General features: G+C 43.0%; 1 protein-coding gene and 1 long non-coding RNA gene across 2 annotated transcripts; both read left to right on the top strand.

Annotated features, from left to right (window-relative positions):
* The first annotated feature begins 255 nt into the window (after positions 1–255).
* LOC4330353 (uncharacterized protein At4g15970) lies at positions 256–3858 on the top strand. The gene is made up of 5 exons (XM_066307106.1): positions 256–685; positions 1292–1657; positions 1815–2296; positions 2440–2550; positions 2835–3858. Exons 1-4 carry the CDS (start codon positions 374–376, stop codon positions 2459–2461), a joined length of 1182 nt encoding a protein of 393 aa, XP_066163203.1. The 5' UTR covers positions 256–373; the 3' UTR covers positions 2462–2550; positions 2835–3858.
* A 425-nt stretch (positions 3859–4283) lies between these two features.
* LOC136355034 (uncharacterized) lies at positions 4284–5020 on the top strand. The gene is made up of 3 exons (XR_010739055.1): positions 4284–4413; positions 4576–4646; positions 4757–5020. It is a non-coding gene; the product is annotated as an uncharacterized lncRNA (long non-coding RNA).
* Positions 5021–13616: the final 8596 nt, after the last annotated feature.

Raw genomic sequence — 13616 nt, 5'->3', positions numbered from 1 at the left:
ATTGCTCAACTGCTGCGTAGCACGAGTGGATGACATGTGGGGCCAGGTAGAGCGACCAAGAGTGGGCCCGATCGGTCATGGAGACTGGAAGGCGGTGATGGTGCAGCGGTGCACCGCGCGAGTGACACCTCGCATGCGGTGGCCCATCTGGCAGCCCGCGTGTGCGGCCGCCTCACGTGCGAGCGGCTATCCCCTCTCTCTCTCTCCCGTAGGCGGTATCCGCTTTAACGCTGCGTTTACGGAAACCACGAGTTTACGCCTTCACCGACCGTTACGCTGCCGCTTTGCACTTTCCCCTCCCCGTCCCCCGCCGCGCCGCGTGTCCGCGTCGGTGTCGTGGTCATCCGCCGCCGCCGCCGCCGCCGCTCTCGCAATGGCGAGGCCGTTGCCGAACCAGACCGTGGCACGGACGTCCGCCACCTCCCTCCGTCACTTCCCTGGGCACTCGAAGCCGTCGCTGCCGCTGTCCGCGCCGGCTCTCCGGAAAGCCGCGGCGGCGCTCCTGCTCGCGGCGGCCGTGGCGCTGCCCTGTGCCGTGCTGTACCGCGCCGCGGTGTTGGACGCGGTCCAACCGGTGCAGGTGGGATGGGATCGCGGGCCGTGGTGGGAGCGGGGCCAGCCGCCCCCTGCTGTTGTGGTCCCCGAGGAGGACGGCGACGTCGATCCCGCTGCGGCCGACGATCTGGTGCGCTTTGCTTCCACCTCCTCCTCCCCGTCGTTTCTGCTGTTTAATTTTGTCCCCCTGAGTTTTTCTGTAGCGGTTCTAGTTATCTGAGGTGCGAATTGCTGTGCTTAGCATATATATATATATAGGTTTTCTGCGTGCCGTTGTTAGTGAATCGCGTGGTTTATACCTCACTTCTACTCATTTCGCTTTTGAGGTTATTTTTAGTCATCGATCCTGTTTGACACTCCATTAACTGATTCAATCGACTATGACTTACAGATACGCATTGCAGTAATGAACAATAATCAAATGACCGTCATTGTGATTTACGGGTCAAGATTCCTTATATTTGTTTCACGGGTCAAAATTTCATGCTGTTCGTCATATCAATTCTGCAATGAATGCTTATCATACATAGCATCCAATAATTTGTTCTCCCATTAAAATCTGAAAACTAATAGATTCGTGAACAATAAGCCATAGTATATTGCTGCTTTCCTTTGCGGATGCAATTTCTTCCAATTTCACTGCTGTCTGATATGTCATTGAATTCGAGAGATCATCAGATCAAGTAGAGCTAATAGACCTGCATTTTGATTATTGGCTTATTGCATTTTCTTTTAGGACAGTGACGACCTCAAACTTGAGCAAGTTCTGCAGGAGGCCTCCATGGATAATAAGACCATTATATTGACAACACTGAATGCTGCATGGGCTTCTTCAGGCTCGGTCATTGATCTTTTTATCGACAGTTTTCGCCGTGGTGTTAGGACTAGCTCACTTTTGAGACATCTTGTGATAATAACATTTGATTGGAAGGCTTACAAAAGGTGTATGAAGATCCACGCATACTGCTTTGCTCTTGCAACCGAGAATGTGGATTTTTCTCAAGAGAAGAGGTTTCTGACTGCTGGTTATCTGGACATGATGTGGAAAAGGCTGGATTTCTTGCGGCTAGTTCTTGAAAAAGGTTACAGCTTCATTTTCTCGGTAAAGTCAATTGCATTTTGAGTGTGTCCTATCTATATTGAAAATCAGCTTTTATACGCACATAGGGCTGTATATTTTCCTGAAAAATTAGCAGATGTGAAGCTGAAATAGAGTTTCTTATTAGTCACACCTGACATATTTTTTATCTGCATTTCAGGATGCAGACATCACGTGGTTCCGCAATCCTTTTCCTCATTTCTATCCTGATGGAGATTTTCAGATTGCATGTGATCACTATGTAGGCAATGCAACTGATTTGGGGAACATAGCAAACGGGGGATTTAACTATGTGAGGTCAAACAATCAAAGTATAGAATTCTACAAGTTTTGGTATTCTTCGCGACTGAGATATCCTGGCTATCATGATCAGGATGTATTTAATTTTATAAAGCATGATCCTTACATTACAGATATTGGACTGAAAATTAAGTTCCTAAGCACTACATACTTTGGTGGCATTTGTGAACCCAGCAGAGATTTAAACAAGGTTTGCACTATGCATGCAAACTGTTGCATTGGATTACAGAGCAAACTTCATGATCTAAGAGTCATAATGGAAGACTGGAGGAATTATATGTCTATGCCACCAAGCTTAAAAAGATTTGGGGCATTGTCATGGGGGGTACCACAAAATTGCAGGTTTGATGCTACCTTGGAATTTGAGTTTCACATGCTTCTTTTCCCCCAAAATGTTGTGCGAGAAGTACAACTGGTATTCATGTCCTGATTTTTCTTTCTCCTGAATCCTGATGATGTGTCTGATAATTTGGTTTCTTATGCAGTCTTTCATTGCTTAACCAGTGAGACATGCTTTTGGGGGTGCAAACTGTATAAAACTGTAGAAAATGTCAATTTCTGAGCATAATTGTCAGAAAGAGAAAAATACTTTGAAGGTTGGTTTCTTGCATTTCTTATTGTTTCTGTTTTACAAACTTCAGTTATTGTAATATTATGTTGTCAGTTTGCCACTGCCTAACTGGAGCTCGTGCCCGAACACCAGTGTGAGTAAAGTCATACTCGGGAGCTTCTCTCTCTCTCAAAAAAAAGTCATACTCAGGAGCTCTTTTGCAAGTAGCAAACTAAACTAGATAGCTAGTCTGAATTGATGAGACACTGTCACCCACTGGAATAATGGCATTGTAATAGTGAAGTTACATGCATTTCTGTTATGTTTCAGGGAAAAAGGGGCTACTACATCATCAACTTTGCCAACTTTGATGCCTTCAGTTAGGCCTGCTCATGGATTGGATCCTAATGGATTTAATGGATTGGATTTCAGTGTGGGTTGGCTTTGGATGGGTTGAAATGGATTGATGCAGCTAATGGGCTGGGGTGGGTTGGATGGAGATGTAAAACGGTTTGGATTGGATTGGTTTTGGTTAGGAAAGTTTGGGTAGAAAGTGGATTCAGCCCATGGGCTTCCACTGGATTGTCCCCAAATCACATTCGTCTTCCTATGACATTGACAGCCACGGCACCACCACCACTTCGCTTGACGCCGCCGGTGGCTTGCCACCTTCCTCTCTGCCTCCCACACCCTTCTGTGTCACTACTCGTTGCAACCGCTGGCAGGAGCATGGCGGCGAGATCACCACCGGCTCATCATCATCATCCTGCCGCCGCCGCCGGCGACCTCTGCCCAGCATGTGGGCCAGCTGCTCTGACTCGCTGTTCGTGCTCGGTGCGGCACCGCTGCTGGAGGGGTGCGTTGGCATGGGTTTCAACCTCAACCTTGGCCTGCCTGGTCTGGGCCACCATGTCACCAGCGGCGCTGCAGACGAGGTGGCTGGTAGCTGTCGGCCTCCATGGCCTTAGCCCCAGATGGGGCAGCGGATCATTGGCACTAACGATGACGACGTCGTCACCTCTGCTCTGTGGAGACAGCAGCAAAAATGTGGAGACATGGAAGCTGGCGGCCGGAGGTAGGGGCGGAGGCAGGCCTAGGGCGGCCTGCCTCCAAAAACTTGCTTAAATTTTGTTGATTCACCATGTAATTTTTTCATAAAACTAATACTCCATTAGTCGAGCCCTACCTTAGGCCTAGTCTTGTATAATTTCTGGCTCCGCCACTGGCCGGAGGAGGTGCTCCCATGTGGCCGGAGTTCTCTGTGGCGGCGCCGGTGGTCGGCTGGGCGCTGCAACCACAGCTTCTGTGATACTAAAGTTTCTGTGATACTAAAGTGGATATATGCATCCATGCATGGAACATGTGTATATTGGTAGTATACACGCATGTATATGCGCATGCATGTATATGTATGTACGTGCGTGAAGAGAGTTGAACCAAGGATTGGACACTGCGGTTTCAGTCCATGGATTTAGAATTGGTTGAACCCACTTAACTAGAATGGGTTGGACTCGTTTGGTTCAAAACTTTTTATGGGTTGGATTGGTTTGGGGCTTGAAGAAGGAGAAGTGGTCTGGGTTGAATTGGAAGGATGCTTGTTACAGAAGTGGGTTGGGGCAGTAATGGATTGGATTTCCACCCATTAGCACCCCTACCTTCAGTAATATTGTGTATCTTTCGGAACATAACATTGGGAAAGGTGCAGGCTGCTTTCTGGTATCCCTTTGATTATTCATAGTTCTTATCTCCTTTTTGTTTTAGTTCTAACATGTTTGTTGATCTGGAACTGCAGCCATGCAAATATGCGATTTTAAATTGCATAAACTGGTAGAAGTTTCATCTGCGCGAAAAGCACTGCAAGAAACACAGCTGCATGACCATGGCAAGAATACTTGGCATCTGAACATTGGTACGTATCCCAGCTGTTGCAAGTTTGCAAAAACACAGTACAGCATAATGTTTAGGTGCCCGTTTTTCTCTCATTTTAGCAGACTGAAATTATTTGTTAATAGATACGGGGGGATTCCCCCAATGCTCTAATGCTTGGTTGCCTGAACCTGTCCATCTATAGGGCCAGTCTCCTTCTCCTCGTCTCTCTTATCTACCTTTCTTCTCTCATTCTGTCATTCACATTACTAAAAGGTGCGATGAGCCGTCTTATTTGTTGGTTGGCGTTGTACACTTGTGCATGCCTTTGTCTAAAGTCTCTCCCTGTCCTTTTGGAACGGTTTCGCTAAAAAAACTTCCAACAGTTTTATTTTGGGGCAACTTCTGATTTTCTGGCCATCTGATGTGCACGGAGATTCGTGAAGGCGCGCTGTGGGTCCGGTGGATCGAACTCAGGGTCCCTGCTTCGCACCAAGCACTCCTTAACAGCTGAGATATGCATGCTTTTCATTAGTTACATGTATTACACTGTAACTTTAGTATAGTTGCAATGTAATTACACTAAAATTGTACTATACTTACATTTGAAAAATTTTACGCAATAAACTTGCGACAGATTTTTAGATACACCCTCGAAATGCCTGCAAAAACCTCTATTCAAAGGAAGCCTGAGATACTTGAACCAATAGCCCTATCACTTTTCTCCTTGTTTATGTAAAGAATGGCCTAGCCCTCATATGCATACTCCTTTATCAGCACTCTGCCGTTTGCCCCATGGAAAGAGAAGGCAGTTTATCGCAGATCGGTACCGAGTTGTATCCTCTTAAGGAGGGTGGTATTACAGATGCAAAGAGCCTTCTGCTCGACTGTCTTTTTAGTTTTTACTGGTGCGTTCTCTTCTTTAGGTAGTAGTAACTCCAATTTGGAGAGAACCAAACAAAAATTGCCATCAGTACCAGTCACTTAGTACTGTATTAGACGGATCTTATCTTATCAGAAAACCAGGGTCTTTATCCTAGATACTTCGTCATGTTTGATTCTGGCGCCCTTTTTTAAAGTCATAATCACCTTCGATTCGATGCGCTTATTAGCATCTTCTTTTCCAAAAGCTCGTTTTGCACATGTTTCGATTCTATCTGCACCCTGAAAAGGCAGGGTCGTCCCATGCTTCAAGTGTTCCTTCAGATTTGGTCCTCCATCCATGATTAAACCAGCCAGTGCAATTTGTGAGATAGCGCACAAACCATTTCACCAAAAGCTTAAGTCTGTATTTCACTCATACTCCAATATTTTTCTTGTTCTTTTGGGTCTCGAACGTGAAATAGGAGTCGATCAATTTACTTAGCTTCAGTAACTATTTGTGTCCTAAGAGCAACCACGTGAAATGGTATCTTCTCGGCCGTCTTTTTACTTGGGATCAGGAAACACTTTAACTGTTTGTGTCCTGAGAGCAACCACGTTTCCATGTTGGCGCTTTAAGCTCGTGCAAAGCTTTTTTTTCTGGCGGCTGGTGTGTGCCATCCTGTGATGTGCCTATCAAGCGGAATCTGACCTGAAATCAGCGTATCCAGCCTACAATGTGAAAGGTGATACCGTGATAGGTCCCGTCGCATAAATCTTGGTGGGTCTTGAATCTTGATGTAACAATTTGTGTGCGGTATGCACGACTGAATGCACGACTTTAATTAGCAGCCGGAAACGTAATCCAACTATCAAGGAGTGGAAAGATCACTATAGTACATTAGTACGTACCCAAGGTGAACCGCAAGGTGTTCGAAGAGAGTAGAGGCCATGCCAGACGGTTGCAGTTCCAGCCATCTGAAATTACATGGCATCAGCTATATATATCCTTTGATTATATAAGATTTATGACGATGCAGGTAATAAGAGAGCATGCCAAAAGAAAAGACTTATAACGGTTTTGGCGTGAGAAATATGTCTTTTGTTAAAGTTCTTTGAAAAAAAACATTTTACTATTTGTGTTCAACTCGTTTTTAGCTCCAAATGCGTATGATTCATGCAGCAATTCAAAGATGGGGTTTATGGAGACGACATATAAGAAAAGGCAAAATTTGCCCTGGGACACCCAAAAATTGTGTAATTGGTTGTGAGACACTGTAAAATTGTGTCGTTGCTGATGGATACCACAAAATTCATGTAATTTGCTGTAGGACACCCGAGACAATATTTTATTATTTCTGATAAAAAGATGGGAGAGAAATTTCAAAACGACAAAATTGCCCTCAGCCCTATCTACGAATGAATGATCTCGAAGCGGATCTTGGGATGAGTTCGTTCAATTTCTGTGTTTCTTACGGGCACAGGGGAACCAGTGGTCGATGTCTTACGTGAGAGGCGAGGTGGAGTCGGCATGGAGGTAGAGCATGTTGCTGTAGGCGTTGACGCGGAACAGCGCCAGGTCGAACCCGGTGTTACCGAGGTGGTTGAGCTGCTTCCACAGCAGGTTCGCGAACCCTCGCGGGTTCAACATCGGCGCCACCTCCGCGTTGGCCACCGGGAACATCTCGTTCAGATCCTTTGCCCGTATCGCCTGCACCCCACAACCACCCAATCAGTCACCACCGCACCAGCAGCCGAGCGGCGGGGAGGAGGAGGGCGTGGCAGTGGAGAACGAGATGAGCCGGTCCGGGAGCGACGACCTCGATGTCGTCTCTTGCAGCGACATGGGCGGCGGTGTGGGCGATGACGAGGACGCTGAGCATGGTGAACGGCGACGGCTTGATTCCTTCAATGGACTGCCATGCATGTATGCCCAACGAGTTAAAGAGATCCTAGGGAGGCTATAGGTGCAAGGAATCGATGCGGGGCTCACCGAGGAAGCGGAAATCGGCAATGGCGCTAGGCAGCTAGTGTTGGGGAAGACGAAGGGGAAGAAGAGAAGGGGCAAAACAATCATTTTACGTGGTTTCTCTCTCATCAATTCAGTGGATATTATATTTTAATATGCCCAATGTCCTGCAGCAAATTACCACACTTTTAGAGTGTCCTCGGACAAATTTACATCTTTCGGATGTCCCACAGCTAATTACACAATTTTGAAGTGTCCTTTAGTAAATTTTGCCATAAGAAAACTGTCTTAAGCTATAATTACTAGTGAGCGTGCATGTGCAATGCACGTTGATAGATAGAATTGAGAAAAAAAATACGGTTATTGTTGAGCATTTACTGATACATTATTAAATAATCATAGTAGGAACCAAATAAAAAATAACATTATTGTAAGCAATACATTGGTAATTTATGAAATAAACATTAATTGTTTATTTATTACATAACAACCAAATGCCGAAAAATAGAATATTTATTTGTCATCATCGATTTCACGTTCATTTTCATATCAGTCTCTCTCAGGAGATGAGGTAGTGTCAGTGTCGCTCGGTTGTAGATTGATTGCTCTGCATCTTAAGGCAAACTTCACCTGATCGTGGAGTAAGATATCGTTTATTATGTCTTCTCGAACATTTGGATGCACATGTGTATAATATGATGCATTAAGTATTATGTTAGTTCATACATTGAAGCAGCAGAAATGAAATACGTTATGTACCTAGAAGAGGACCGTACATCCCACTGTCTGGCCATAGCGCAACGGTAATGGTTGTATTGGTCGTACGGACCAGACTTTCTGAAAATCGCGTATAGATGATCTATGAAGCATTTTATAGAATAAATATATGTCATTTATAAAATGCTTCATAGATCATCTATACTTGATTTTCAGAAAGTCTATACCTGATTTTCAGAAAGTCTGGTTAGTACGACCAATACAACCATTACCGGTTGCGCTATGGCCAGACAGTGGGATGTACGGTCCTCTTCTAGGTACATAACGTATTTCATTTCTGCTGCTTCAATGTAGCAACTAACATAATACTAAATGCATCATATTATATACATGTGCATCCAGATGTTCGAGAAGACCTAATAAACGATATCTTCCTCCACAATCAGGTGAAGATTGCCCTAAGATGCAGGGCAATCAATCTACAACCGAGCGACACTGACACTACCTCATCTCCTAAGAGGGACTGATCTTAAAGTGAGCGTGAAATCGATGATGACAAATAAATATTCCATTTTCTTTTTTGCATTTGGTTGTCATGTAACAAAATAAACAATTAAGGTTTATTTCATGAATTAACAATGTATTGCTTACAATAATATTATTTTTTACTTAGTTCCTACTATGATTCTTTAATAATGTATCAGTAAATAAGCAACAATAACCGTATTTTTTCTCAATTATATCTATCAATGTGTCTTCCACGTGCTCGCTCACTAGTATTTATAATATAGGACTAAATTTTATTTTGGGTCACCTTTTATTAACATTGTTTCACTTCAAACCAAACAAATATTTCATTTTGAACCGGGAAAATTTACATTTATGGCACTTTGGACTACCCTCAACTATTTTATCTATATGCATCAACTTGTCATATGTCAAAGCAATAGTCTAGATGTAACCGTGGGTATTCATTGACGAGTAGGAAGCCGGTGTACTCGGAATTGTTTATATGATGGAAAAGAGGGTTGGGGTGGTCTAAAGTGGAACAAAGGGAAGATTACCTGGTCCAAAGTGAAAACCTATGTTAAAGGGTGGTCCAAAATGAAATATCGGGTAATAAAAGGTCGCGCAAAATAAAATTTACTCTAAGTATAGCTAAAAATGAGACCACCTTCGCTTTGAAGGAGAAAAAGGATAATATGCCACTCCATTCGGTGGATTTCGACGAAATGCCACCCACTAGAATGTAAAGGATGAAATACCACTCACTGAGTTATTTTCGGGATATTTGGCCCCTTTGGAAGATTTTAAGACCAAAATACCCTGGGAAGAGAGGAAGAGAGAAGGGAGGGGGAGCACCAGGGAACATCGAGACGGCGGCGTCTGTGCTCGTTAGCGATGGGTGGTGAGGGCGTGCGGACGGACGACGATGGGGAGGAGGACGGTGGTGCCGCGAGCAGCGGGCGGTGCCGAAGGAGGCGAGCAGTGAGCGCGTGCGCAGGTGGCGCCAGAAGCAGCAAGCATGGAGCACGCGCGCGGGCGGTGTCGGAGGCGGCAAGCTACAAGCGCGTGGGTGGGCAGCGCTGGAGAGCCCTCTGTGCCGTCGTCGCCTCCTCCTCCCTCCCATCGGCGCCGCCCTCATCCCCCAGTCGCCGTCCTTCGCCACCCATCATCGCCGTCGTCTCTCCCATCAGCGTCGTTGTCTTCCTCCTCCCATCAGCGTCGTTGTCTTCCTCCCCCCGTCCGTCGTCGCAGCTAACGCCCCGCGCTCGCTGCGGGGAAGCATGAGCTCCGTCGGGCTCAACCTTCCCCGCTCCTCCCTCTTCCTCTTTATCCACATCCAAGGGTATTTTGGTCTTAAAATCCTCCAAAGTGACAAAACGTCCTGAAAGTAACCTATTAAGTGGCATTTTATTCTTTGTATTGTAGTTGGTGGCATTTTGTCGAGACCCACCGAATGGAGTGGCATATTGTCATTTTTCTCCGCTTTTTTGAAGACCTAGTAATCTATTTATTATATTATCAAGACAACTTTGAAATGAGACACCATGTTAGCTATAAAGGTTAGAAATTCTCACATTAATCGGAGAAAAAAGATCTTAACTGTTATATCATGATGGGTTTGAATTGTAACGGCATACAAAATACAATTATAACTATAGAAATAGATTTCTATAAGTTAAGAGTTATATATGAGAACTAAACCTATATAAATAGAAGTTAAGAGTTGTATACAAAATCTAAATATACTTCTACATGTAATGGTACCTATATATACTCCTTTAAAAAACACTAGTGGTGGCAGCAGTGAATCTGCCATTGCCACTCCACCACTCCTATAACTTGTATAAGTTTTATATCATGGAATAGTCCAGTGTGTGTTTCAAACAAGTAAACACCATATATTTAAATAAGTAAATAAGTGGTACTAACATATTTGATAAAAAAAAATCTCTATGACATATTATAATGTATTTTCTTTTACCCATAGCAACACATGGGTATTTTGCTAATAGAAATAAATTTTCAGGGTTGTATATTAAATCTAATTCTACGTGAATTATCATTATTAATCATAGGAAAAGAAAAAAAAATATGCGCCACTTAGTTTAGAGTTAGTTTGTCCGCTATTGGAGGATGTAAGGGCATCCACAATAGAGTTCAAAAGTGGTCATTCATATGCAATATAATATTTCATTCAACTAGCTAGTAACATTGTGGAACTAGTCCATAGCAAAGAAATAACAAAAGCTAACCATAAGCATATGGGCTGCCCATAGAGCATAAAATATATTATTTGTCTCTATTTCTTCTCTCCTCCTAATACTATTTGCTATCTGTATACATTGGGAATGTTACAATAGTTAAAGTCTATATATGTGGGTCCCATCTATATGGACTACTTTTGCTATATACATTGTTGTTGCCCTGAGGAGGTTTTGAGGTGAAAACAAAGGTGGTTTTGGTCTCTAGGGGCAAATATGCATCACGTGAAAGTTTATAATTAAAGGTTAACCATGAGTTCAACAGTTCAAGTTTGAAAATTGCATATTTTTCCTTTGTATAGTTGTTGACGTGAAAAACATACGCTGGCTTGGGAGATCTGCTTAGCTCTAGTGCAGGTCCAAATCTTGGTGAGGTGCAGGCGTGCTAGTCAGTTTGATCCTGCAACTGACAAGGTATGAAAATAGTAGATCAAATTGTCGATCGGCTGACAAGCCGATAGAGTAGTTCTAGCCGATGTCGATATTAGCCGATAGCGATAGGGTTTTGAGCTATCGGTTATGTGTTTGATGTAGAATCTGACACTTGATATAAATAAAGGCGATCGACTGATAATGATATAATATAACAATAATAATATCCAGTAGAAACCAGTTGGCTAGCAATAATATGATAGAATGAGCACTGATCCGAAGGTTAAAGCATACATCAGCTGGAGGTCCGATGCCATAAAATCCACGAGATTAGATTAAACAGTAAAGCCTTTGTTATTATCGGCTAAATCCAACTTATATGCAATCCTTGTAAGCCAATGCAACGTCCAGATAATTCATCGGCTGAAACCCCGAGGAAACCCTTATTGGCAGTCAACAAGCAGGCTAGAGATTATGGTTCTAAGCACAACTTGGTAGATCAAACTTAACTGATGCATCACTAATTATGAAAAGAAACATAATATCTAGACAATCGAGCCCTTGACTAATTTTCAGGGTGATAGATGCCTTAGCTAATCTAATCTAGTAAAACAATTTAGCCGATACCGACGGAAACCCTAAAGCGAGAGACAACTGATAGAGTTCCGCCTAAAGCGAGAGACAACCGATATAGCTAAATTGAGATACTAAGACTAGATTAACTAAGACATATGATAAATAACCAGGCAAATATATCAACCAAACCAGAGTAATCCAAGAGGTCGAATGTACTGATGTAGCCTTGAACAACACCGACGTAGATACGATTGCCTGGGCCGGTGGAATATTGGATTTACCCCTTCGCCGGAGATCAAAACCGATGCAGCCCAGCGTCAGGTGCTAAGTCCTGTCGGACGATAAAATAAAGTAGAAAAGACAAAAGGTGGCGATGCGCCGAATTGTATTGATCGTGAGAGAGATCTTACAATGACCCCGGGTGTACATATTTATACCCATGGGGAGATACAGTCCTTGTAGTACAAGAAAGAAACTTTCCTAAAGATAAAAGGAATACATAAAGTCCTTATAGGACACTAAACATATTTTCCTAGAGATAAAAGGAAACTAATAAACTATTATTAATTAATAGATAACTTGTCATGCCGTATCCTCCTTGATAAGCTTTGTTTAATAGATTAATTTCCTTAACCGAATATAGCAAGAATCCGACTATTGGCGATGTGATAATTCAAATTTCACTGTTGACAATAGTTTAAGGTGAAGATATTATCTCCTTCATATGCGACCATTTATTTTTCAGATGATTCGATCAGCATAGCTTTTTATCTTAGTACGTTACTAACAACTAGCATGGTGGTCCGCGCAGATTGCGCGGCTAGCATCATTATATTTTCTCTTATATAATAGCATATATGTTTTCTCATTATATTATTAAAATATATTACAATGACGACATAATTTTAAATTTTGCAATGACTTTTCAAAACTACTAATGTGTAATAACTACTCTAGTCTCCTCTTCTAATATTCCTTATTTTTTAATTCTGAATTTCAGCTATTTCTAAATTGTATTTCTATATGGACTCTGCTCTTTTCTTTTTCTCTGATTAATGTGAGAATTTCTAAGCCATGAGAGCGAACGTGGAGGCTCCTTTTTATTCCGAATTTTAGTTGGTTTTAAATTTCAATATGAACTCTACTCTACTTCTAATATTCCTTATTTTTTAATTCCAAATTTCTATTTTTTTCTTAATTGTATTTCTATATAGACTCTATACTCTACTTCTAATATTTCTTATTTTTAATTCTGACTTTCGGTTATTTCCTAATTGTATTTCTATATGCTATTATACAATTCGGCTTACCTTACTAAAAGGAAGTGCCCAGTTTTACTCGGTCTAAAAGTGTAATTTGGTGCTTCAGGTGAAAAATCTTTCTGTTGTGTCGCACCTGTGTAGTTTCGTGGCTCTCTGTTTCTCGTCCACAACAACCGTCACGCTGATCCGAGAGAAAGGTGGCGCTGTGCTAGCTTTTGATCACACTCCAAAAAGCCCACCCTAAGGCGGCTACACATCGTGTGTGGCTCAGTGCCTAGCTTAGGCTTGAAAAGTGGCATCCACCCCCAAATCACCGATTCGCTATTACCTCGACACATCGATCAAACATGAAACACACTCCCATCGTGCATAGCAACATAGCATATACAAGATACAACATGCAAACCTGCACGTCGAGCTGCAGCCGTGCGTGCATAGCTGCTTACCGCTGGGTCGTATTCGTACATCTCGTGTAACCTACCGTTCAGTTACGCTTGGTTCGCCCCCCATGTGATATAGTGATATGTGCTGCGGAAAGGCGCCGCTGCCATGTGCGAAGTGGCTGCTTTTGGGCTCTCGCACCACTACAACAAAAAAGGGACTATACGTACTTCCGCAGCATGGAGGCTACTGAAAGGCGAGAAATTCTCTCGGCAAGCCGTCCTCGGCGAGAGCAAGATCGCATCGTCTTTCGAATATCTCACGGCTCATCACCAGTAGT

Source organism: Oryza sativa, chromosome 2 (genome assembly GCF_034140825.1).
Source record: "Oryza sativa Japonica Group chromosome 2, ASM3414082v1".
Lineage (NCBI taxonomy): Eukaryota > Viridiplantae > Streptophyta > Magnoliopsida > Poales > Poaceae > Oryza > Oryza sativa.
The sequence above is the reverse complement of the archived record's forward strand: the minus strand, read 5'-3'. Positions and strand labels throughout refer to the sequence as shown.

Excerpts from the sequence above, each read along its gene's own strand:
- LOC4330353 (XM_066307106.1), top strand. The coding sequence starts at position 374 with ATGGCGAGGCCGTTGCCGAACCAGACCGTGGCACGGACGTCCGCCACC. Across the intron at positions 686-1,291 it reads CCGCTGCGGCCGACGATCTG|GACAGTGACGACCTCAAACT; the intron begins GTGCGCTTTGCT and ends ATTTTCTTTTAG. Across the intron at positions 1,658-1,814 it reads GTTACAGCTTCATTTTCTCG|GATGCAGACATCACGTGGTT; the intron begins GTAAAGTCAATT and ends TCTGCATTTCAG.